Genomic DNA, 25,300 nt, shown 5'->3' with positions numbered 1-25,300 from the left:
TGATTTTAAAAATTCCAATTCAAATATTTATGTATGGATGTCGCATGAAAATGGAAGATACTATCTCCATGAAATCCCGATGTTTAGAATCTGAACCTTGTATTCGCACAGAGAATTCACTCGAAATCATCTGAAATTTGACCACCATTGTCCGCGTACAAAGAAGCTACTTTGAGCTTATCGGTAGGCCGAACCAGACAAGTAGTAGGTTTCATAACGCGTCAGTATTTAAATTTATACCTTGTGTCCAGACTATAAATTTTCCACAAAGTAGTTTGAAATTTTTACGAGTAGCGTTGTTTAGGTATTGAGGAGCAACTCTGGGCATATTGGCGGATCATTTCGTGCAATTGAGTCCCACAAACTTCGATATTTAACTATTCAACCTCATGTTTACACCATACAATTTTCGTAAAAATTGTTTGAAACTTTGCAGGCTCTATTGAAATACATAGCAACTTTGAGCTTATGGGCGGATCATTTTGTGCAAGTGCGCCTGACATGCTTGTACTGATGATTTTTGTAAAACTTCGGTATTTAGATGTTTAACCTTACAGTTACAGTTACATTATAAAATTTTCACAAAAAATAGTAGGAATTTTTATGGGCACTCTCATGCGCAAACTGGCAAAGGCTTATGCACTAGTTAGGGAAAAACAGAAACTGTTGAAGGCTTATGCACCGTCTAGAAAAACATTGAGCTTAGATTATTTATTTATTTATTGAGTGCCTGGTTGGAAACCCAAGTTAGAGGGGACGAAGTAGGGTGTGGACGTAGCGATTTTGTGTGGCGGGGATGAGAGAGAGGAGCGGTCATTGGTCCTGGGAGGACGGATAGAGAAAGAGTGGTGACTGGAATCCGGATCACACAAGGAGCATATTCCCGCAGGGAAACCGTGGGTGCAGCAGCGACTTTTGTTCCCCAGCAGAACGGGGGCACGGCACTGCTCGAATTGAATTGAATTGTATAGTCGCGTTCGCACGTAAAGGAGGGGCGACGAGAGGGAGATTCCACAGGATCTTCTCTTCTTGTTGGCCTCGGAGTTATGTGGCGGCCTCGCCTCGCCTCGCCTTGATTATTTTCATGTTTTCTCAAGCTCACTCTAGACTAGTCTCCGGTGGGGTGGGTGTGGGTGTTTCCTTCGAAATGAAATCCGACAGTTTCTTAGGTGCTTCAGTGGTGGGCTGCCGGATGATCCTATTCCTTCCGAGAGAGGAACGGGTCCAGAATATTTTATGGCGTTATAAGCTTCGCGTGAGGGGCACTCTCCCCTCACCGAGTGGTATTTTATCCCGTTCAATCCAACATGGATTACAGATGGGGGCTGGATAGTGGCACTGGACGAAAAGTTGGGCCAGTCGATTTTTCCTGGACCGTCCGATCTAGACTCTAAAGCGAAAGATCAGACGGCCTTCTACCACCACCTCCCGCCCGGCGCCCGCCACTGTTCATCGTTTTCCCCAAATGACCCATGGCCGCCCGTGTCAGCCTCGTCGTCGTGATGGGCCACCTCCCCGCCATCCCTCTAAGTAGGTGACCATCAGATTTTTTTTTATATCCAATGAACCTGCATCCCCTCCCCTCCCCTCCCGCACCCCGAACCGTTAACCTTCGAAGTCGCCAGGGCTATGGCTCGTTCCTGGTCAAGGCCTTGCCGATGTCCCCAGGGCGAGCGTACTCGCTATGCTCGCCCCAATGCTGTCGGCGGCGACCTTGATGCTATGTTGCGCCTTCTTCTTTCTTCCCAACACTGATCCAAATTCAATTTTCAGGCAACTTACTTCCAACTAAATTGTTATATATGGGTGTTCAATAGTGGCCCGGTTTTCCACTGATTAATTGGGTAATTCAATTTTTTTCTTAATTAATGGATAGAGCCCTAAGGGCTCCAATTTTCCTTCTTTCTTTTTTGTGGTGATGCTTTGGGGGGAGATATTCAATATTTTTAGTGAGCATGACGAAAACCAAAATGAAAAGAAGAATGGAATTCATGTTGAACTACCAAACCAAAACCAACCAGGAATATTTGCTAGTTGCTACTGCCCACAGAAGAACATATTTCTAAAAAAAGAATATATCCAAAACTGCAAAATGTAGTTCTGCAAGCACGGTACCAACAAGCCTTGAAAAAGAAAACAGTGTACCATATAAACATGCAGAACAGCTCAATTGACATAATATATATTTTTTTCCTTTAAGATAATACTCCAAATATATATTCCCTCCCATATAAAGGATGGCCCTGAAGCCTAACCAGTTCCCAGTTCATGGTTTATTCCGGAGCATATCCACGGATATCACGCTTTTGGTGTCTCATCACAAAGTGATGTTCTTCTGCCCTTTTTATACGTCATCATTCTAAAGCTATGTACAAGTAGATACTTAGACTAGAAACAGTTCAAGATGGAGGCAACATTTGTTAGTGCAAAGCTCTGAATATATTATAGTTATTCCACCTAGAGGATTTGTGCTCAATTATTTTGGAGATGAGGCTATCCTAGTAAACCTTTTGTAGATATTCTTTTCCTGGTGAGAAGTAATTGTTCGTTATATATCATTTGCAAGAACAAATGACCTATTGTTCCATCTTCATTATACAAAGTAGTACAAGTAACTGTTGGTTAACCACATTTTCAAGGTGCTGATTGCCACTGGACAGCCAAAAAAATGAAGTAAACAATATGAGAGACATGAATTGATGTGCTTGGATCTTAATCTCATGATTAGAACACCTAAAACATAATCAGAGATCGGGCACTCACGAGAAGGAGTTGAGATTTTTAGGGAAGAGGAAGCAGCAAGACTGACAGTCATGTAGGGCGTCGCCAACACTACCATCTTTGTTGGCTGGTGGGGCATATGACCATTCAAACCTCCTTAGCTATGTTTTAGGATCGGTAGTTAGGAGTATAGGGGGTTTAACCCATAAAACGTGTTTGTGCATGCGCGCCAGAGACGCTAAGGGACTGAAACCAATTTTGGTTTTGGGTGCCAGGATCACACATGTGCGTAGGGGAAGAGACATTTCTCCCCCACTTTCTCTCAGTTTGCTATACCAGGAGATCAGTTTTAACATTTACCCCTTTAGCATAAGGTTAACAAGCAAACATCATAGGCCAACTCTCAATAGAAATAACAGACCAAAATAAAGTATTACAATGACAAAAGAAATGTCACTGAACCTCAGTACTTACAGTACCATATCTTGAAATGAAAAGCATAATACTTTATGGGAATTGGTTTATTTGACTGCAATCAAAAGGATCTCTGGACCTATGCCTGACAACATAACCATAGAAGGGTCAGTGGTAAGCCTTTAGCAAGATGAACCGCAAAACTTATAAGACAAACATCCCATGTTTAATCTTGGTCTATTTTCCACAACATTAATAGTGTCAATAGCTTTGTTAACACAATTGACCTGTTATTGCTCGCATAGGCCACCTTACGAATGCAAGTCGCCATCTCCATCCACATATTGTCCGTATCCCCTCCTTCCTCCCAAGGGCCCTCCTTAATGACCCTCTCCTTGAACGTATGAGCTACCTCCCCCTTGAGCTTCCACCACTTTGTTCTAGCGACTGTGGCACGCTTATCCCGCTGGACACGAAACCGAAAGTGGAAATCAGCAATCACAAGCTTATGCTGAGGGACAACACTCTCTCCAGGTATCACCTTGTCTAGGCACGCACGCCTATCTTCTCTTCTTGAGAGGATGAAATCAATCTGGCTAGAGTGTTGATGTAACGCCCCGAGACCGTTGCGCCATGTGTCTTCCAGTTATTCGTTGTTGTTGCCATGTCATTCGTTTGCGTGTTGCATCTTGCCATGTCATCATCCGCATTGCATCGTCATGTTTTCAAAACTTGCATCCGTCCAGGTCTCCCCGTCCTCTCCGTTGTCCGTTCTGAGCCCAACCACACTCGCACGTGCCCGCGGCATGTCCGAAATATTATTTTATAAGTGGCCGGGAAATGTTCTCGGAATGAGATGATAGTTGGCGTGCGGAGTTGTTATGTTGTCAGTAGACCGCCTGCCAAGTTTCAGCGCATTCGGAGCTCGTTTGATAGCCCAACCGTTAAACTATAGCGGCAATAGTAGCCGGTCTTTTCGTCGGACGTTTTCAGTCTCCGGAAACCGTGCCGGGTTGCATTCCTCCTCTTTCCTCGCAGACCACCTCCTCTCTACACAGCCCACTGTCCCCACCGACAGCCCATCTAAAACCCCTCCTCGCGTCCGAAACCGATCGATCTCGATCCGAGGGTCCAAAAACCCCTCCTAATCCCCCTAACCCTAAACCTTCCCTATATATAGACTCCATCTTGCCATTTTGGGCAACCTAGACCCAATCCACCTACCCCTAACCCTAACCCTCAGCCGCCGCCACCTCTCCCCTCTGCTTCATTTTCCGTGCCCGGCCACATCGCCTCCGCCACTTGGCGCCGTCCTAGTGGCCAGCCGCCACCACGCAGACGCCCACAGCCAACAGGAAGGCGCCACGCGTCCTCCCCGCGCCCCACTTCGCCGTGGCCCTGCCAGGCCCATCCGAGGCCCGCCCCGGGCCGATCTAGGCCCGAGGCGCCCGCGTCCTGCACCGCCGCACGTCCCATCACCTCCTTGTTCGCGCCGCCTAGCTCCCGAGCATCACCGCCGCCTCGCTAGAACCCCGCCTCATCGGACTTGCTCCCGCCGGCGACCACCAGGCTAGCCGCCGCTCCCTGCTCCCTTCCTTTTCTTCCGTGTCTCTTTCTCTCTCTGATCTCAAGCTCTCTCTCTTTCCTGCAGGTTCCGCGCCACGCCTCCCCTAGCTCTCCGTGCCCCGCCGCCGCGGCTAGATCCGGCTGAGAAGCGCCAGATTCGGCCACCCGCGCTCCGTTCCCAGTGTCCTCCGCTCGCCGGAGTCGCTCCCCTGCCGCCGCCCACCTACAGCCGTCGCCACTGTTTTCCCGTGCGCGAGGAGGACGAGCGCCCAGCTCGCAAACCTCCTCGGCCGCTCGCGCGCACATGGGCCACGTGGGCCCCGCTAACCGGCCCAGGCCGCAACCGCAGCTGCGCCAAGGCCCAGCGCCATCCTCCCTCTCCACTCCGCGTCCAGCCCAGCTCCACCACCGGCCCATGAGGCCCATGGTGAGAACAGATCCGGCCCGACACGTTTTTTTTCAGTTCTGGACGAATTTCCTATTTATCCAGTGTTTGGCAATTTTACAGAATAGTCCCCCTAGATCATGCATTTAATAACTCACAAATGGTGCATCGGATTAAAACGATTTATATATGTAACTTGACTAGAATTTTATCTAGTTTCACAATATCCAACTTTCATGCATGTTTGAAATGTTTAAACTGTTGTTTGCATGTATTTGCTTAATTGCCATGCTAAAATACTTTAATTCATAACTAAATAACCGTAGCTCCAAATTTAATAAACTTTATATGTCAATGGGGTAGAAAAATGCCTAGTTTAACATGGTGGCATCACTTTGCATGTTTAACAACCCTAAAATTGTGTTTAGGGCAGAACAGTACCAAATCCATTAATATGCACATGAGGATTTTCTAGACTTGTTGTTTGTTGTTCCGGCCTCATTTAAACTTGCCTAGATAGGTAGTTTTCATTTGCTTCACCTCTTGCCATGTTAATCAACATTTAATATTGTTGGGTACATAAACGAGATCGAACTAAATAACGTGAATGTGGTGTTCCGTCAATATGCAACTCGTTGCATATTGAGCTCCACTTAATTTGTAGTGTTGTTTGTTCACTTTGCCATGCCATGCTTCATTAAACCGGACATGCATCATACTTGGTTGTGCATCATGCCATGCTTATGTGAGGGTTGTTTGCTTCTTTCCGGTGTTGCTTCTTCAGGTTAGTTCCGATAACGTCGCGTTTGTGAGGATTCGTTCGACTACGTCCGTTTGTCTTCTTCATGGACTCGTTCTTCTTCCTTGTGGGATCTCAGGCAAGATGACCATACCCTCGAAATCACTTCTATCTTTGCTTGCTAGTTGCTCGCTCTTTTGCTATGCCGCGATACCTACCACTTGCTATATCATGCCTCCCATATTGCCATGTCAGCCTCTAACCCACCTTTCCTAGCAAACCGTTGTTTGGCTATGTTACCGCTTTGCTCAGCCCCTCTTATAGCGTTGCTAGTTGCAGGTGAAGATGAAGTTTGTTCCATGTTGGAACATGGTTATCGTTTGGGATATCATTATTATTATATCTTGTTTACTTTAATGCATCTATATACTTGGTAAAGGGTGGAAGGCTCGGCCTTATGCCTGGTGCTTTGTTCCACTCTTGCCGCCCTAGTTTTCGTCATACCGGTGTTATGTTCCTTGATTTTGCGTTCCTTACGCGGTTGGGTTATAATGGGAACCCCTTGACAGTTCGCCTTGAATAAAACTCCTCCAGCAAGGCCCAACCTTGGTTTGCTACCTAAGCCTTTTTCCCTTGGGTTCTGCAGACTCAAGGGTCATCTTTATTTTAAACCCCCGGGCCAGTGCTCCTCTGAGTGTTGGTCCAACTTGTCAGCCGCCGGTGGCCACCAGGGGCAACTCTGGGCTGGCCTACTGGAATCTTGGACAATCCGGTGTGCCCTGAGAACGAGATATGTGCAGCTCCTATCGGGATTTGTCGGCACATCCGGGTGGCTTTGCTGGTCTTGTTTTACCATTGTCGAAATGTCTGGTAACCGGGATTCCGAGACTGATCTGGTTTTAACCAATGACTATGTATACTTGCTCCCTTATGACAAGTGAAGCACACATTAGTTCTAAAGTGGCAACTTTGCAAATCTATGTCAATCATGGCACTAATGTACCATGTGGCTTATGATTATAATTCTGATCAATGATGTTATAATCATGTGCCATGCTTTGTTAAGTTCTTCTCCATTTTCTATCCAATAGTAATGCGGATTAGAATAAAAATATGTACTTGTTAAGACATTACACTCTGGAGCATGATATATGTTCTACAAAAATAATGTGCTCATGGGAGCCGGAGCCTAGGAACACAAATGTTGAGGAGAAGTGATCTTACGTACTGAATATCCATGAAATCTTTTTTCATATTCATCATGTGGAACGAGGACTATGAAATCCCAAATACAACACCTAGTGTTGAGCCTCTGCATTAAATGTTAGTGGTCTTTTGTCATGTAGAATGAAGACTATGGGCTCTACTGATGTATGGAACTTAATAGAGTTTTCTAAACGAGTTAAAATGGTAGGGTGCAAATGGCTTTGGAAAATCAAACATGACTCATGAGGAAAATCTCAAAAGGTTCAAACGAAGACTTGTAGCGAGGCGTGTAATAAAGAAAGAATATATTGATCGTAATGACATCTCTTCTCTTGTATCGACTAAGCAATTGATGATGTTTGTGTTATCATCATGGCATGTTTTAATTTTGACTTCATTAAGAATGTTTTACGTGGCTAAACTAGAAGGTTTTGTCATGAAAGAAAGGTAACATAAATCATGTTGTCTAAATAATTCAAATATGAACTAAGATGAGCATTCAGACAATGGTACCTTAATTCTAGGAGGGGGGTAGGAGTAAATTCACCATCAAATTCCATTAACCAACCAAGAATTTTCCTATCTCCCAATTATGACACAAGTGATCTTGGTGATGACTCATGCATTACTTGTATGGAGATTCACCGGGACATAGGCCCAAAAGAAACATAAGTCCTATTATACTGACATAGGAGTACATCGGCATGGTGCAAAAGAAACACATTATACCTAGCTTAGAGAGGCGAAGACCATCCACCACCACCGGCCACCGCAAGGTTGTGCCGCATGCATCCTGCATGTCTGTTGACCAACTCCTCGCTGCTGGGAGGCGCACAACCATGGGACTCTGCTTTTCAACTATGGTAATGACCCAACACTTCCACTAGAGTTTCATATAGGTGCACTAGCTTAGGATAGGTAATGAAGTTAAACCTAAATCTAACAGTAATTGATGTGCACGTTCTCTTGCGAAATAGCATGTCATATTCATGTACCGGGCTGCACTATATAAAAGAACAGTATTCTCTTTTCAAATGGTCAGATACAGGTGGCAATAATGATGTTTTGGCTCTTGAAATAAATAGTAGCCATGAAGAATAACAAACAAAATGATTAAAATGTACCCATGAAATTCAAAGTTTTAGAAAGGAAGATTCCACCCCTCAATTGTTTACAGAATTAATGGAATCAATCAACCAAACACACTTGTTATTAGATTTACATCTGTTAATACAAATTTGATTCCCCCAATCATGCGGCTTAGTTCAACGGTGGAAAGCTGACAGCATTCACTTGTGTCTTGTGACATGAATTGTTATGTACTCCCTACGTTCCATAATTCTTGTCGTGGTTTTAGTTCAAAAAATTGAACCTGTGAATTGTTATACTTCAGTACTCCCTCCGTTCCTAAATATTTGTCTTTCTAGAGATTTCAACAAGTGACTACATATGGAGCAAAATGAGTGAATCTACACTCTAAAATATGTCTATATACATTCGTATGTGGTAGTCCATTTGAAATCTCTAAAAAGACAAATATTTAGGAACGGAAGGAGTACATGGCAATATGAATGTGAACACAGACAGAGACCAAAACTATATGATTTTTCTATCACACAATAAAATACATGATATAAAGAAAGTGTGATGCTGAAGGGAAAGAGGAATATGAAGCAACATACAAGTTTCTCAGCCTCAACTGCGCAATTCTATTCAGAGCACGCCGAGTGCCTTCTCTCATGCTTTCTGCTACAAGTATAATAGCCTGCACCTGGCACATTAGCACCATTTAAGTATCACCAACGAGATGGAAACTTGCTGGAATATGATGTAGAATTCTGAGCAGAATCTGCTACCTCTTCCTCTTGAGCGGTACTCTGAAGATCAAGATCGTTTTTGATATGTTCATCCACAGAAGTCCATGTAACACGAAACCCTGATGAAAGCATTGGCGGATATTAACACAAGCAACTCAATCGTCCAAAGGAAGATGCAATCCAACAATTTTCGTCAGAAATATTGCTGCAAATTTTGAATGCTTGTACATGCAAAAACTAACCCAGTAGAGATAGAAACATTGAATGGTATTGAAATGATGGACAAGAAGTAAACTTGGAATACATGCACCAGAAGGATGCGGAAAAGGTAACAAATACATACTTACACTGTTCTTTATATCTTTTTATTAATTTTTTGTCGTTTTTGGACTATATTTTGCTCAATTTACCGAACTAAAACTAAATCCACCTAAACTTTCAACGGGAAAACAGATGTACAAATCAGTATGCGTACAAAGAGGGTCCAAAGGTGCTCTGATTTCATTAAACAACAAAGGTATGTATGAAACTCACCAACTCATACAACGACCTATTAGCTTAAGATATTCTAGGTGCAGAACATTTCCCTGCAGCATGGTGTAATACCAATATACCATTTCAAGAGGTTCCTTTTCTAAGGTTGGCATGGAACCAAGTGGTGTAGAACACCGACAGTAGAATTTCAGTGTAAATAAGGACTGGAAAAAAAAGGAAAACAATATAACAGCTGCAAACCTGGTGAACTGTAGGTTATCATATACATCTCTGAGATTGCCTAGATGCTGCACAGCACTGTTCACTTGACACACGGACACCAGTCTAGATCTGATCCTGGGTCTGTAATGACATGCTGTATGCCAGATCTCATCAATCACGGCTGCTCTCTGCCTTCAGCTCAATGAAAATGCTTGTCAGTTGACTATCAAATAAGAAAACTGAAGGAACACTGAATGAGCTTATGTCTTTAGGCCACTTTGATACACAAAAACATCGCAATTCTAGTATCACTTGTACAAGCTCGCTACAAGCGCTGAGAGCTGCTCACTGTATACCAAGTTATTCAACTGCTCTCCCTTTCCACCACCAGTGAATTGTTGAAAGTAGTCATTCACAAAGTTCATAGAGCTCAATATGAAAACTTATGATATATCCTTCTCTTCCTGGGAGTCCTGAAAACTATCTCCATCATTGCCAAATCCCAATATACTACTCAGCTTGTCATCCGGTGTAATGCCTGCCTGGAGCATACTGTTATACATCATATGAGCTTTCTTCTCATCTCCAGTTTTGCAGTATCCAACTATGATATCTGTATAAGTTACTACAGTAGGTGAAAGCCCCTTATTTATCATTTCTTCCATCAACCACTGCGCACCATCCATCGCAAGCACTTTACTAAACCCACCAATTAAACAAGTATAGACAAAAGCATCTGCTGATAAACCCCCTTTCTCCATCTCTCTAAAAATTTCCAAAGCTGCCTTCATGTTTGAACGCTTACAATAGCAATCAATAAGAGATGTATACAAAATCCTGTCCGGTGTCAATCCTTCCCAAATCATATGCTTAAACAATGTCACAGCTTCAGAAAGTCTGTCATTATGGCAAAGACCATTTATTAGGCTAGTATATGTGAATATATTAGGCTTTGTACCCTCATCCAACATTTTATGAAACAATCTGAAAGCCTCATGAAATTTCAGTGCTTTCACACAGCCATCAATAATAATACTATAAATGTAAGTATCTGGAACGCAGCCTCTTTTTATCATGTCTGCGAAAAAGGCCCACACATCATCGCATTTGTTGACCTTGCACAGACCATTTATGATAACTCTGTACATACAAAGGTTGGGAACAATTCCAAGCTGGCGTACTTTGTCCAGGAATAGGAGGGCTTCATCAATCATCCCTTCTTTGCTGAAACTGTCAACTAGAATGGTGCATGTCACAATGTTCGGGCTTATTCCCTTCTCAAACATGAGTTCGAATACTCCCAATGCTTCTTTGAGGTAACTATGTCTACAGAATGCATATATCAGACTAGTATAGTTGTAAGCATCTGGAATAAAATTATGATGAACCATGTTCTTCCAAAGATCATACACAACCTCTAGATCAAAATGTTGGCAACAACCATCAAGAAAAATGCTGTAAACTATGTGGTCATGCTTGACACCTTGTTCTTTGAGCCTCCTAAACAGGTCAAATGCCAATTCAACCTTTCCAGCTCTGCAAAGACCATGCAAAAGTGAAGTATAACTGACCAGAGTAGGAGCAATCCCATTTCTTACCATTTCGACAAGCACGTCATAGCCTGCCAATAGATCCCCTTGCTTACATAACCCATCAACTAATATACTATAGCTATGGGCATCTGGGATAAACCCACCCTTCTTCATCCCATCAAACACCTCCATGGCTTTCTGAACCTGTTCCTCATGACAGAAACCATGAATCACAGCATTGTAACAATAACTGTTGCGAGGGTAGCCTCTCTGACAAAGCATTTGAAGAAAGTTCCATGCAGATGACACATGTCTGGTACGGCAAAGCCCATAGAGGTAAGTGCCATAGGTTACCGCATTCGGTTTCACGCCTTTCATTTCCATTTCACATAGAAGCTCAAAAGCTTCCTCCAAGCATAACCTATCTCCATGTGTATAAGCACTCATCAAAACTGAATAAGAGTACACATTTGGTGACGGACCAGAAGTATTCATGTCATCAAACAAACTCCTCGCAGACATGATTTGATTCCTCTCCACTAAACACTTCAGCAGGAAGTTGCACAACTGCAGCTCAACTCCAACCTTCTTGGCCTCAATGTAAGTGAGAAGAGCATCCTCAAACATTGACAACTCTACAAAAACCCGAATGACTGTAGCATGAACTTGTAGTAATGTCATTGACCCACCCAAATTACTGACCAACATAGGTGCCAACTCAAACAACTCTGGGCCGACACTTCCACAGTAATCAACAATGCTCCGCATGAAGCACCGGATCTCTCTGATTCTTCGCGGCAAGAAGGGTTGCATAAGCAATGCAAACAGCCCAACTGACCGGGATAGCCCATATAACTTCACACACTCCCTGAAGGTAATTTTCCTGGCCTTGCTCCAGTTTGATGTACAAACTGCTAGTGTGATCAAGGGAGGAAGGCACTGGTTTTTATACTCGCTGCAAAAGAAGCTTCCAGCAGGTTCTTGATGATCTAAGCTCTTCAAGCAACAAGCCACAGAGTAAAGTCGCAATGCCGGAGGGTAGCTTCTTTTCACAAGGGCTTGACGCATGAAACTTAGCACTGCTCGGTGCATAGAGGAGGGCCGCCAATCCCCTCCTTATACTGACAGCATAAGCCGAAGAAGGAAGAATGTCCACTACTTTTGTACTTCATGGAGCAAACTTCCTTGAAAAGTTAACGGTGAGGACCACCCAGGAAATAATAGGACAAGTTACATGAAAATTTCCTGCAAAAAAAAACGTTGTAACTGTTATCCTCAGTGTCAAGGCTCACTTAGAGCAACAAATCGAAGCTTTCTGTTTTCAAAACATATGGTGCAGGATTAAATTGCCGGGAACCATTGTACCTGATTAAAAGCACCCAACAAGGAATAACATTTAAAGAAGGGAACAACAGTGGAAATCTGTCTGTAGCAAAAAAAAAAAGGACTCAAACATGAAGGGAAAAAACGGCAGATATAGCGTGTTTATTGTTAGAGAGCAGCTACATCCACAATGAGGACTTAAATCATGCAAACATAGAAGGATATTATTTCGGCAGAATTAATTTGTACACAGATGTTTTCAGCAGGGCACGGTTCAGAGTATATCCACCATTGCTCCTGACAGAATATGACATTACAACTTGGGCCAGATGAAGCTGGGAGCACAAATATTGCAATTTAGGCATCAAGGGTAAATTATATGCAGTCGGATGGAAAAAAACCTAGGCATCTTATAGGAAAAATCTCCTTGCCAGTACTCACTACTACTCCCTCCGTCCCAAAATAAGTGACTCAACTTTGTACTAATTTTAGTACAAAGTTAGTATAAAGTCTATTTTGGGACAGAGGGAGTACAACAGAAATGTGGCCTAGCTTTGCATAATAATGAACACTTGAGGGCAGAAGCTGTGGAGCCAGGATTGCGAAAGAGCCGGGGCGAACCTTTTATTGGGAAATCTACCCGAGCCAGTTAGCGCAGCTTCTATTAACAGTGTATAGGTTGAGGATTTGAAGGGAGACAGCCTGCTGTCGCAGCTCGCCGCCGGCACGGCAACCTCTCATCGTCGCTCCGTCGCCATCGCCGCGGGAAATGGCTGATGCCCCCCCCCCCCCCACTCCGGTGAGGTCCTGCGGCGCCTGGCCCGTGGGGGGCTCCCAATCTCGGGCACCGAAGCAAGGCGCGATTGGGGAATTACCGCAGCCCGAGCCGGCGCGTCCCCCGCTTGGCCGCTGATTCAGTCATGCGCTCAAGCTGCCGGCCGTCGCCCCGCAGTCTCGCCGCTAGTGGCGCAGCCCAACATTCACGCCGAGCTCCGCCGCCTACGCCCGCCGCTCCGCCGCCGCGCGCCCTCGCTCTGCTGGGGTTTAACGAAGTTTTTGTTGGCCTCTCCTCCTCGGCTAGGTATGCTGGGAATCCAACGCAGCTGCGGTTTCATCCAACGGACACGGTCCACCGTTGCAGCGTGAGCGTGACAGATGGGAGCCGCTGCAGTAGCGTCACTGCCAGGTGGGCCCGCGAGACACCGACGAGGGGCGTAATTGGCGTGAACCGTCCAAAACCCGAATGACCAGCATGAACTTGTATCGATATCGTTGAAGCACTGGATCTCTCTGCACTAGTGCTTAACTTAATACTAAGGCTCCCGTTAAAAAAAATGGGCTTATTTTTTAAGCCGTCAAAAGAACTGGCCCTAAGGTTAATTTGCCGCAGAATACATCGCGTGACCCCGATGTATAGCTGTGTTTGGTTGGTGGCTTATGACAGGTGCAGCTTCGGTCAAATTTTGGGCGGCGGCTAGGAGGTCAAACTCGGTATGGCCAGCAACGAGTCAGCCATGGAAGTTGACCACGTGTTAGCACCAGTTCACCTTGACCTCAGTCCAGAATTGCATCATTCTCTGCGTGGTGCAAGTCACATGGTTTGACTGTGCGGCCACACTCACAAGTCGAATTTCTCATTCAGGTCCCCTTCGGGGACCCGGCTTGAGTAGTAGGCCTAGCTCCGTGCCTTGGCACTTTTCCTTTCTTTCTTCTTCTTTTTTTTCTATCCTTGATCTACGGATCATCGCCTTTGTCACTTTTCCATCTGCTCCGTGCTTAATATCAATGAGAAACCAACCATGGCTGGGCCTTTCAAAAAAAACAGTCACAAGTCAAATTGTCGACTGTGAACCTATGTTATATGATAAAACCAAAAATCCCAAAGTATCAACCTAAACTGTGCAGATTGCATCTTTCGACGAACACTTAATTCGTCTACCACAAGTTCATTTTCGGCGCTGCACAATATTTCCAAATTGGAGCATCCTAAGTACACAGTATAGGCATGCTCATAAATCAAAAACCATTTGTTGCCTCTTCAATTTCTCATTCTACCTCATACAGAGACAAACATTTTATGCCAACCAAGCTGGCCTACCAACAATTGTATATTACTAAGCGTTTACGTCCCACCCAGAAGCAGTCTTATGCGCCATTTGGAGTTCTGTGAAAAATGTCAAGATACTCTAACAGATGATTGGTCGTTTCTTCTATGGTCCATGTATTGGCTAGACGAATCATTTGAACTTTTAGCTGGCCCTGCGGTGATAATATTCCGCAAGTTTCCTCGCTTGTCTGTCATTCTCTGCGTGTATCAGCATATATATCAGATATCAAGAGATACAACAAGTATAAGAACTGGTGTGGTAAATATTAGCATTGCGGACACATACATTTAGTCTTCTGCCGAGCTATATTATTCCTCATTTGTCCTATTCCATCTTCTACTGCTTGAACAATATTCGTTGACTTGTTCACACCGTCTGCTATCACTTGGCTGCAAATGGTTGTTTCAGTAACAGACAACAAGGGATGAGCTAAATGAGTCGAATAATTATCCACGGTTCTCATGCTTATGACAGATTTGCATAGTTAGGCCTCTTCAGTTCTCGACTAAAATTCAAAAAAAAAAGTTCTCGACTAAATATGTCTACGATGTTAACTGTAAGCAACTTTAAACCAATATCACATTCAGTATGCGGATTTAAAACATAGTTCGATCTACAGATGTGAAACTGGGTGCAGGTCAGCTGCAATTAATGTGTGCCGAATAATATAAACCCACATCAATTTATAACGATAGTGCTACAACATAGGTAGGTAGATAAACCTTTGGTTTCCTATAACCAAAAAAATAGATGAACATCCATATGAAACTCAGGCATACAGTTATTTTGCGTTTACCTCAAGTCACTAAGTTCAAGGGTGAAATCACTGATTTCCATGCCAGAGAGTCTTACAGCTGTCATCGTGCTCGGTAACTCATCCAGAGCTGCATCAGCCAGCAGAGCAAATGAATTTGCAGCTCTCCTCATAGCCTGTTGAATAGAACCGAGTCTGAAAACTCCATCAAATAAAAATCATACTAATAGTACGTAAAAGGGGCAAAATGATGTGTAGAAGCTAAGGGGTATTTTCACAGCACATAACCATCCTCTCAACTTGTCATTTTCGGACACCACACATTCTCTTATTTCAATCTTCAGCAATCAGCTCCTCAACTCTCATAACTTTTTCTTTTTAATTTCCCCCTATCGTCAAAACAACCATTGCTTCTCCTAACTCGCGCACACATAACATAAATTGCCACAAAGTATATTAGTCGATACAGCATGTTACTGTTATAAACATTGGTTTTATGACTAACGAGATGCCATGTTATTAGCAGCTCCAAAACAAGATAATATGTTAACACTGGCATTTGGAATATATACATGAAGACATGAAGTTCCATGTGGGTCCAGTCATGAGTTCCAGACTTTCTGTTAAAGAGATAAGATAAGCCCGAAAAATAGATTTGTGGGAACGCTTGGGTCCGAGGGTAGTTCGTCGGAGAGACGAGATAGTCCTTTCTCTCCATCACCCAACTCCACAGCACTTCCAACCCCGGGTAGGGGGGATTTGCAATCTCTTGGTGATGTCCTCATTGAAGGTCCTCATGGGTGACGGCTAGCAGTGTAGACTCAAGGGCAACTCTAACTCTAGCTAGTGTCCAAGGACCACACTGGTTATCGCCAGGTTTTACTAGACCAAAGGCACTCCAGCACTAGGCTAGTCCAAGGTCAACTCTAGCTCTAGGGTAGTCCAAAGGAAACTCTAGCACTAGGCTAATCCAAAGGGAACTCTAGCACCAGTTTAGTCTCAGGGCAAATGTGACCAGGTTCAATGGGGGCAGCGCCCCTAGCGGCAGTCCCTCGTGAGTTCGGGCAGCGCCTATAACCTCAACACCATGTGGATCCACACTGCGACCCCAACCACATGTCTTGCACGTAACCGAACAGCAGCACATTGCATCTGGGGAGAACATACTTGCAACCAAACGTCGTGCTTGTGTTACTGTTGTCATGCAGCCTGGGCTTTGTGGGAACCAAACGAAATGCAGAACATGGTTGGGAGCCTATATTTTCTCAGTTAGATAACAAACGCGCCCAAAGTGAGCATGTAAGCGTCCAAAGTCTTGCCCCCGGCTGCCTCTTTCAAGTGAGGAAGGTCATATGTATATAGGGAAATAGTTCGGGAAATCACATGGCATGCCATTAGGCTACATACATTGGTGGCCCCATCTTTCTTAACATGGTAGTTTTTAGTCAAAGAATTAGTGAAAAAGTGGTAGTTTTCAGCACAAATTTGTAAAGTGGTAGTTTGTAGGCACGGTTCCATGAAATGTGGTAGTTTTTTGTTAAATACTCTTTTTTTCTAGAATATGCATAGCATGTGTATCATCCATTAAAGAAGAATAGGCAAAAAAGCCAAGTACAATGCGTTTCGGCTATTACAACACTAATCTCCAGGATTAGCAACTGCACCCACCATGCCTACCACGAACATGCCTCACCCAGTCCAACCTCTAGCCGAAGACGATGAGGCAAAACAGGGAGCAACCGGACCGCATCATGATTGAAGTCGGAGACATTTGCAACAACCATGACTCTCGAACAGCTTGGACCAATGTGCCCCTCATCTATGCGCCTAGAAGGAGTCGGCATATGGACAGCAGGACCCGGCCGGACCTGAAGGAAGCGTCGTCGAGGAAGTGTTGATGCCGGTGTACATTGTACCCGAAGGCCCACGCCCTGAGCAGCAGCCACCATGGGGGACTCCACGAGCAACCTGGACGATGCCTCCAAGGAGGGGACCAACGCCATGGCACCGGCGTTGCCGCCACCTAGTCCAAAGAGCCGGATCTAGGGTTTCCCCTGGTGCACGAGGAAGGGAGTTGTGGTCAGATGTGACGCCCCGAGACCGATGTGCCAGGTGTCTTCCAGTTATTCGCTGTTGTTGCCTTGTCATTTGCTTGCGTGTTGCATCTTGCCATGTCATCATCCGCATTGCATCATCATGTTTTCAAAACTTGCATCCGTCCCGATCTCCTCGTTCCGTCTGTTGTCCGTTCTGAGCCCAGACACACTTGCACGCGACCGCGGCATGTCCGAAATACTATTTTATAAGTGGCCGAAAAATGTTCTCGGATTGGGTTGAAAGTTGGCGTGCGGTCTTATTATAGTGTAGGTAGGCCGCCTGCCAAGTTTCATCGCATTCGGAGTCCGTTTGATAGCCCAACCGTTAAACTATAGCGGCAATATAGCCGGTCTTTTCGTCGGACGTTTTCGGTCTCCGAAAACCGTGCCGGGCTGCTTTCCTCTTCTCTTCTCTCAGCCCAAGGCCTCTTCTGCACAGCCACCTGCAGCTCACCTAAAACCCCCCTCCGCTCCGGACCGTCGGATTGAGATCCGATGCCCGAAAACGGATGATGGTTCCCCTAACCCTAGCCCCCTTACTATATATAGACCCCTCCTTCCAATTTTGGGCATCCCTAGCCCCCCACCTACCTCTAGCCGCCTCCCAACTGCAGCCACCTTCCTCCTCGGAATCAGCGCCTCCCCAGCCGCCCTCCGCCACTTGGCGCCGCCGCCGGCGCGCTCGGGCCAATCCGAGCACGACACGTCGCCTCCCCGCGCCCCGCAGCCAACCCCAGCGCGCCACGCGTCCTCCCCCGCACCCCACTTCACCGCGGCCCTGCCAGGCCCATCTGCGGCCCGCCCCCGGGCTCGAACCGGGCCCGACCGCGCCGCCCGCCTCCGCTCCCGACCTGCCCTGCTCGCCTGGTTCCCCTCGCTCCTCGCTCCGCCTGACCCCGCCTCCGAGCACGCTGCCCCACCGTCCGCGCTCGCCGGCGACAAACGCCGCCCTTCGTTGGAAATCTTCAGCAGGCCAGGTCGCGGCCTCCCCTGCCCGCGAACTCCTTCCTTCCGCCGCTCTCTCTGCCGCTCACGCTTCCCTCTCTCTCCCTTGCAGGATCCCGCCGCCGGAGGTTGCCTCGCTCACCCCGTCGTCGGACGCCGCATCGACCCCCACCGTGCCTAGATCCGTCTGGAACCGCCCGTTTCGCCGCTCGTGGGACCCTCTCCGGCCTTCTGCGTTTCCTGTCGCCGCCCCGCCGTCTGCATCGTCGCCGTCGGCGACCCTTTTCGCCAAGAGTCCGCGACGCCGCCCGTTCACGCGCGCGTTGACCGTTTTGGTCGACCGCATGGGCCCCGCAACCACAGCCCAACGCCCCGACCGGCCCAGACACCCGCCGGCCGGCCCCCTTCCAACCTGGGCCATGGCCCATGGTGAGAACCCCAGCCCCTCCAGATTCGGCCCTATACTATTTTTTTCCCTGACCTGCGAATTTTGCTATTTATCCGGGAACTGCTGTTTTACAGAAAAGTCCTTCATATTCATGCATTTAATATCTCCACAACCGTGCATCGAATTAAAACAACTTATATATGTAAAGTGCTTAGAATTTTGTCTAGTTTCATAATATGCCACTTTCAATCATGTTTAAAATGTCTAAAATGTTGTTTGTTTAATTTTGAATAAATGCCATGCTAAAATGTTTTAATTCATAACTATTTAACCGTAGCTCCAAATTTAATAATCTTTATATGTAAATGGGGTAGAAAAATGCCTAGTTTAACATGGTGCATTCACCTTGCATGTTTAACAACTCTAAAATATTGTTTAGGGCAGGACAGTACCATAACCAAAATATGCACATGAGGATTTTCCGGACTTGTTGTTTTGTTGTTCCGGCCTCATTTAAACTTGCCTAGATAGATAGTTTCATTATGCTTCACCTCTTGCCATGCTAACAACATTTAATATTGTTGGGTACATAAACGAGATCGAACTAAATAACTTGAACGTGGTGTTTCGTCAATATGCAACGGAGTTGCATGTTGAGCTCCACTTAATTTGTAGGATTGTTTGTGCACTTTGTCATGCCATGTATCATTAAACCGGACATGCATCATACTTGGTTGTGCATCATGCCATGTTTATGTGATGGTTGTTTACTATGTTGTTTGCTTCTTCCGGTGTTGCTTCTTCGGGTTGGATCCGGTAACGTCGCGTTTATGAGGATCCGTTCGACTACGTCCGTTTGTCTTCTTCATGGACTCATTTTTCTTCCTTGCGGGATTTCAGGCAAGATGACCATACCCTCGAAATCACTTCTATCTTTGCTTGCTAGATGCTCGCTCTTTTGCTATGCCTATGCTGCGATACTTACCACTTGCTTATCATGCCTCCCATATTGTTAAGCCAAGCCTCTAACCCACCTTGTCCTCGCAAACTGTTGTTTGGCTATGTTACCGATTTGCTCAGCCCCTCTTATAGCGTTGCTAGTTGCAGGTGAAGATTGAAGTTTGTTCCTTGTTGAAACATGGATATTTTGTTGGGATATCACAATATCTCTTATTTAATTAAGAGATAAGTGCATATTACACCCCACAACTTTAGCCCTAGTCTAATATACACCCCTCAACTCCAATACTGTCTAAAATACACCCCCAACTCTCAAAACCGGCTAGAATTCAACCCTCCCCTCCCTGTTGACTGGTTTTGACCCAGTTTGACCGGTTTTGACTGAGTGAACAGTAAAAATAAAAATTTTAAAAACAATTTTCTTTTGAAAAAATTCAAAAAAGTTCCAAATTTTTTCACCGCGCGAACAGTAAATTAAAAAAAATAACCTTTTCAGCATGTTTGGACACCTGAGTAAATTTGAGATGTCCGTAAATTCAAAAAAAATTCAAAATTTTCAGCATGGTGAACAGTAATTCAGGAAAAAATCCAAAAAATCACCATGCGCTCAAACATCATCCATGCAAAAAAAGGGTTTTTAAAAAAAATCGATTTTACTGTTCACCAAGCTGAAAATTTGAAAAAACAAATCGAATTTACGGACATCTCGAATTTACTCAAGTGTCCAAACATGCTGAAAAGGTGATTTTTTCTTAATTTACTGTTCACACGGTGAAAAAAACTTGAAACTTTTTTGAATTTAAAAAAGTATTTTTGGTTTTTAAAATTTTATTTTTACTGTTCACTTAGTCAAAACCGGTCAAACTGGGTCAAAACCGGTCAACGGGGAGGGGAGGGTTGAATTATGGCCGGTTTTGAGAGTTGGGGGTGTATATTAGACGGTATTGGAGTTGGGGGGGTGTATATTAGACTAGGGCTAGAGTTGGCGGGTGTAATATGCACTTCTCTCTTTAATTAATGCATCGATATACTTGGTAAAGGGTGGAAGGCTCGGCCTTATGCCTGGTGTTTTGTTCCACTCTTGCTGCCCTAGTTTCCGTCATATCGGTGTTATGTTCCCGGATTTTGCGTTCCTTACACGGTTGGGTTATAATGGGAACCCCTTGACAGTTCGCCTTGAATAAAACTCCTCCAGCAAGGCCCAACATTGGTTTTACCATTTGCCACCTAGCCTTTTCTTTCCCTTGGGTAGGCCTGCCCAAGGGTCATCTTTATTTAAACCCCCGGGCCAGTGCTCCTCTGAGTGTTGGTCCAACTTGTCAACCGCCGGTGGCCACCAGGGGCAACTCTGGGCTGGCCTACCGGAAGTTTGGACAATCCGGTGTGCCCTGAGAACGAGATATGTGCAGCTCCTATCGGGATTTGTCGGCACATTCGGGTGGCTTTGCTGGTCTTGTTTTACCATTGTCGAAATGTCTTGTAACCGGGATTCCGAGTCTGATCGGGTTGTCTTGGGAGAAGGAATATCCTTCGTTGACCGTGAGAGCTTGTGATGGGCTAAGTTGGGACACCCCTGCAGGGTTTTGAACTTTCGAAAGCCGTGCCCGCGGTTATGGGCAGATGGGAATTTGTTAATGTCCAGTTGTAGAAAACCTGAAACTTAACTTATTTAAAATGCATCAACCGCGTGTGTAGCCGTGATGGTCTCTTCTCGGCGGGGTCCGGGAAGTGAACACGGTGTTGGAGTTATGTTTGACGTAGGTTGTTCTAGGATCACTTGATCATAGATTTTCGACCGTGCTTTGCCTTCTCTTCTCGCTCTCATTTGCGTATGTTAACCACCATATATGCTAGTGCTTGCTGCAGCTCCACCTCATACCTGTTACCCTACCTTTAAGCTTAAATAGTCTTGATCGCGAGGGTGTGAGATTACTGAGTCCTCGTGACTCACAGATACTTCCAAAACCAGTTTGCAGGTGCCGATGAAACCGTGCAGGTGACGCAACCGAGCTCAAGGAGGAGCTTGATGAAGACCTTGTTCGTAGTGTTGTTTCGTTTCAGTTGATCAGTAGTGGAGCCCAGTTGGGACGATCGGGGATCTGTGTAGCATTTGGGGTAGTCTTCCTTTATTTTGGTTCCGTAGTCGGACCTTGATTGTATCTGGATGTTGTAATGTTACATTCATGCATTGTGTGAAGTGGCGATTGTAAGCCAACTATGTATCTCTTTCCCTTATGTATTACATGGGTTGTGTGAAGATTACCTCACTTACGACATTGCTTTCAATGCGGTTATGCCTCTAAGTCGTGCTTCGACACGTGGGAGATATAGCCGCATCGAGGGCGTTACATCAGAGCCATGACAAAGCCTCCAAGGAGGGGAAGGCACCCGCAGGCGTCAGACTCAGCCACGTGTAGTAAGAATTTTTCCCAAGCCATGACCACAACTCCCAAAGTCCACCGAAGCTAGAGCAAACCGGAGTATGCCGACAAGGCCAGCCACCACAGCAGGAGGAGACACAACTCGTCGCATCGCCGCCACCACAACCTAAACCTGTTCACGGGAAGCTCGGTCCAATGATTTGGCCCGGAAAACCCAGGCCGGTCCGGGCTACGCTTGCCTCTTGGGCCAGGCTCGGGCTTCATTTTATAGACCGAAAGAATATTCGGGTTGAGCTACCATTTCTCACCTTTTCAGGCCAGACTTTCGGGCTTTGGGTCGGGCCTACACATGTGTAGACTGAAAAACTAGATTCGGGCTCTTTCGTGCTTCAGGTTTGCATTTGGGCCGGGCTCGGGCTTGAGAAAGCACATATTTTCGGGCTTCGGGCTTGGGATTGTCACTTCAGGCTTTGTCAAGCCCGGCCTAAAACCAAGCCCGACCCGGGGTATGATCGAGTTTACACGACCACCAAGCCAACAAGATCATGGGCAGCCTCAGCGGCCCGACCTTGGACTCGGACCCCTACACCATGCAAGTATGCATCCAAGTCGGCCCTGGCAACTCTTCCCAGCATCACGCCGATAAGAGCACCGCTTTAGCACCAAGCCGTATGATTTTGTGGAGCGAGACGCCTACCGCTGGGCGTCACAACACTGGTACCAGGGCCACCAAAGCCACACCGGGCTGCAGCGTCGTTGACTCGCCTCCCACGCCCAAACCACGAGGCCGCATCGTCTGGCCGAGGGCACATCGCCATCGAAGTACCTAGAAGCCGCTCACCAAGGGGCAAACACGCCGAGCTATAGCCCACCCCATCGCCAGACCAGACTGGTGCACCATCCCCATCACCCCATGGCCATGGTCGGTCGGCGCTACCAAGAGCTCACCAGGGCCATCGTCCAGAATCCAACATGTGCCACTTGTGCAAGAAACGGTTGAGGACCCCGTCTCTTTGGGAGGGGGCACATCGCCACCGCGGCCGAAGTCGGCAGCCACGAGGGAGTCACGTGGGGGCGCCTGTGGTGGGCTAAGGTTTCGACCCCCGAGTCGCCGGGGGGGAAGGGTCAAGGGGGCAATCAGCGTGAGGGAGTGGTATGCGTTTGGCAGACTCTCTCTCTTCCTGTTTAAATGGCTCATGTCAAAATTCTAAGCAACCAAGAAATATGGTGAGCGGAGGGGCATGAGTTTCATGGGTTCAAATTTTCCCAATAAAATACGCCTCACATGTTCAACTCCTGAAGCAATAGTGCAACACTCCCTCTAGTTGGAGATGGGCATATGATGATAGTGTATGATACTACTTCTACAGTGCATAGTATCATAAGCTAGTATCTTAGATTGCCTCATTTACTATCATGCATGACACAATGTACATCATTTAATATGATATGGTATGCCAAATCTTCTCTTTTCTCATTTAATTGTGTGCCACATTAGCGAAAACGTCTAAGTTCACATGCATGATACGCTTATGATACTCCCATTGAGGACAGCCTAAGAGTGTAATTCCCCCTCTCTTATCTCCATGGATTAAATGTTGTGTCGGATTCGAAGCATTTTTAACTCACTAAGACTCAAAGTGGGACTAATATGACGGAAATCTGAAAATTTTGAGATAGGCCCTCCATACCGGAAGGGAGGGAGTATTTGGGAAGGGGAGTGTGAATTTAGAGCAGAGAGTTGTATTGACATTAGAAATGGGATGAGTCGTTTTATTCCAAATCCTGGCGCATGATAAGAATTATGTATAAGAATGTTAGGAAACTTTATTTCTTTGCTTGGTTCGTGGGAATCAACGAGGGAATAGATAAGGGAAGATAATGTAAGTTATGGTGAAGGGTTAACATAATGTATGTTTTTAGGCATGAGTATAAATTCGTATGCCTAATCCCTTCTCAATTTCCACTCCCCGACACCAAAGAACAAATTTAAAATCTCGTGCTCATTCATTTCCCGTTTTCTAGTAACATCAAATCGAAATTACATTGACAAGCCAGACTTACGAGCATCGTAGGAATCGCCACCGCTACCATGCTGATGAAGGCAACGGATGTCTGACAAGGCAACACAAGATTTGGGAAATAAGAAGAGACACTCCATGACCTCAAGATTGCAGCAATATGGAAGAATTAATCTTTCAAAAACTCAAATGGAAACTGAAATTAGATGGCAGAGGCTCAGTGCCTAACCGTGACGGCGACGAAGGTCAGGAGGAAGAACACCGGGTCCCCAAGACCAGCGCGGGCCGCAAGGTGATGGGCCGGAGGGCCCGCGGGGTCCCCGGCGCCAACGCTCTCCGCGTATCCCCCCGCCTCTTGCGCCTCCCGCGCCTCATCCTCCGTCGCTCCATTCCCCTCCTCCCCCTCCCCCAATAACGCCGCCGCCGTCTCGCCTTTGGCTTCGGGAGCGCTGGAGAGGCGTTTCTTGGGGAGAGGAGATGGTGGGTGTGGAATACGCAGGGAGGCGAGGGGAGGGCGTGCGCGGCAGGGAGTTGGTGGCACGAAGACGGGGCGGAGGGGGCGGGGAGGCGGCAGGCGGAGGAGGCCGTGGAGCTGGCGCGCTGCCGCCATCCGGGGACGCCTTTGCTGCCTGCAAACCCGTCGAGCGAGTAGCCGCACTTAATTTGGTGGAATGAATTTGTTGGATTTTTTCCTTTTTTTAATAGAAAAAAATGGTGAAATAAAAACGATATTTAGGCTGGCGGAGTATCCAGTGAAAATCTGGAAACTTGTGACCTGGGGCGTTGGATCGTTGACGGATGGTACAGATGAAAGGTGGGTTTGCTAACCAGCCACTTAAGTGTATTTTTCACATAACCCCTTGTCTTGCTGACTGAGCATAAATCTTTTGACGCCGCAACCCATGAACGATTCGTCTTCGATCTCTGCTGCGACGATGACTGCGCCGCCGGCTGTAAGCCCTCGCCCGCCGCCGGACGTGATGGAGAACGCCCGCGCTGCTCCTTTCTATCCCATGGCCCTGCCTCCTCCTACACCTGCACCGGCCGTCGTCGACGCCCTCGCTGTTCCATCCTCTCTCATGCCCCGCCTCGTCCTAGCCCTGCACCGGCCCTGTACTGGACACCCTAGCATTGTCTTTTGAGCTTTTGAGAGGTTGAGCATTTTTGTATCCTCCAAAACAAAGAGCGCTTGAGCGTTATATGTTGAGAGATTCTGTGATTATTTGAAGCTCCACAATATTTTCTGTT

The 25,300-nt window shown here is 46.2% G+C and overlaps 2 protein-coding genes across 5 annotated transcripts; both read right to left on the bottom strand.

Annotated features, from left to right (window-relative positions):
- Positions 1–6,596: 6,596 nt before the first annotated feature.
- LOC125536311 (pentatricopeptide repeat-containing protein At1g63330-like) lies at positions 6,597–13,656 on the bottom strand. Of its 3 annotated transcripts, XM_048699503.1 has the most exons (5): positions 13,021–13,656; positions 9,584–12,321; positions 8,888–8,967; positions 8,714–8,802; positions 6,597–8,403 (listed from the first exon to the last, which is right to left on the bottom strand). In XM_048699503.1, the coding sequence occupies exon 2, from the start codon at positions 12,166–12,168 to the stop codon at positions 9,988–9,990; it is 2,181 nt and encodes a 726-aa protein (XP_048555460.1). In that variant the 5' UTR covers positions 12,169–12,321; positions 13,021–13,656; the 3' UTR covers positions 6,597–8,403; positions 8,714–8,802; positions 8,888–8,967; positions 9,584–9,987. The 3 variants fall into 3 exon arrangements, with proteins under 3 accessions (XP_048555460.1, XP_048555459.1, XP_048555461.1); XM_048699502.1 differs by lacking the exon at positions 6,597–8,403 and having other exon boundaries at positions 8,606–8,802; XM_048699504.1 differs by lacking the exon at positions 6,597–8,403 and having other exon boundaries at positions 8,606–8,796.
- A 624-nt stretch (positions 13,657–14,280) lies between these two features.
- Positions 14,281–24,736, bottom strand: LOC125536312. 2 transcript variants are annotated; one of them, XM_048699505.1, is made up of 5 exons: positions 24,282–24,733; positions 24,096–24,146; positions 15,304–15,437; positions 14,793–14,896; positions 14,281–14,704 (listed from the first exon to the last, which is right to left on the bottom strand). In XM_048699505.1, coding segments are annotated over exons 1-5 (672 nt in total). In that variant the 5' UTR covers positions 24,663–24,733; the 3' UTR covers positions 14,281–14,702. The 2 variants fall into 2 exon arrangements, with proteins under 2 accessions (XP_048555462.1, XP_048555463.1); XM_048699506.1 differs by lacking the exon at positions 24,096–24,146 and having other exon boundaries at positions 24,282–24,736.
- Positions 24,737–25,300: the final 564 nt, after the last annotated feature.

The sequence above is a fragment of the Triticum urartu genome, chromosome 2, assembly GCF_003073215.2.
Source record: "Triticum urartu cultivar G1812 chromosome 2, Tu2.1, whole genome shotgun sequence".
Taxonomy (NCBI): Eukaryota; Viridiplantae; Streptophyta; class Magnoliopsida; order Poales; family Poaceae; genus Triticum; species Triticum urartu.
This window is presented reverse-complemented; position numbering and strand designations above follow the sequence as displayed.

Bases quoted from the DNA above. Each gene is read 5' to 3' on its own strand.
- LOC125536312 (XM_048699505.1), bottom strand. From the start codon at position 24,662: ATGGCGGCAGCGCGCCAGCTCCACGGCCTCCTCCGCCTGCCGCCTCCC. The intron at 24,147-24,281 runs GTTAGGCACTGA...TTGCCTTGTCAG, and splicing joins TGACCTTCGTCGCCGTCACG to ACATCCGTTGCCTTCATCAG. The intron at 15,438-24,095 runs GTAAGTCTGGCT...TCTATTCAACAG, and splicing joins TGGCGATTCCTACGATGCTC to GCTATGAGGAGAGCTGCAAA.
- LOC125536311 (XM_048699503.1), bottom strand. From the start codon at position 12,168: ATGCACCGAGCAGTGCTAAGTTTCATGCGTCAAGCCCTTGTGAAAAGA.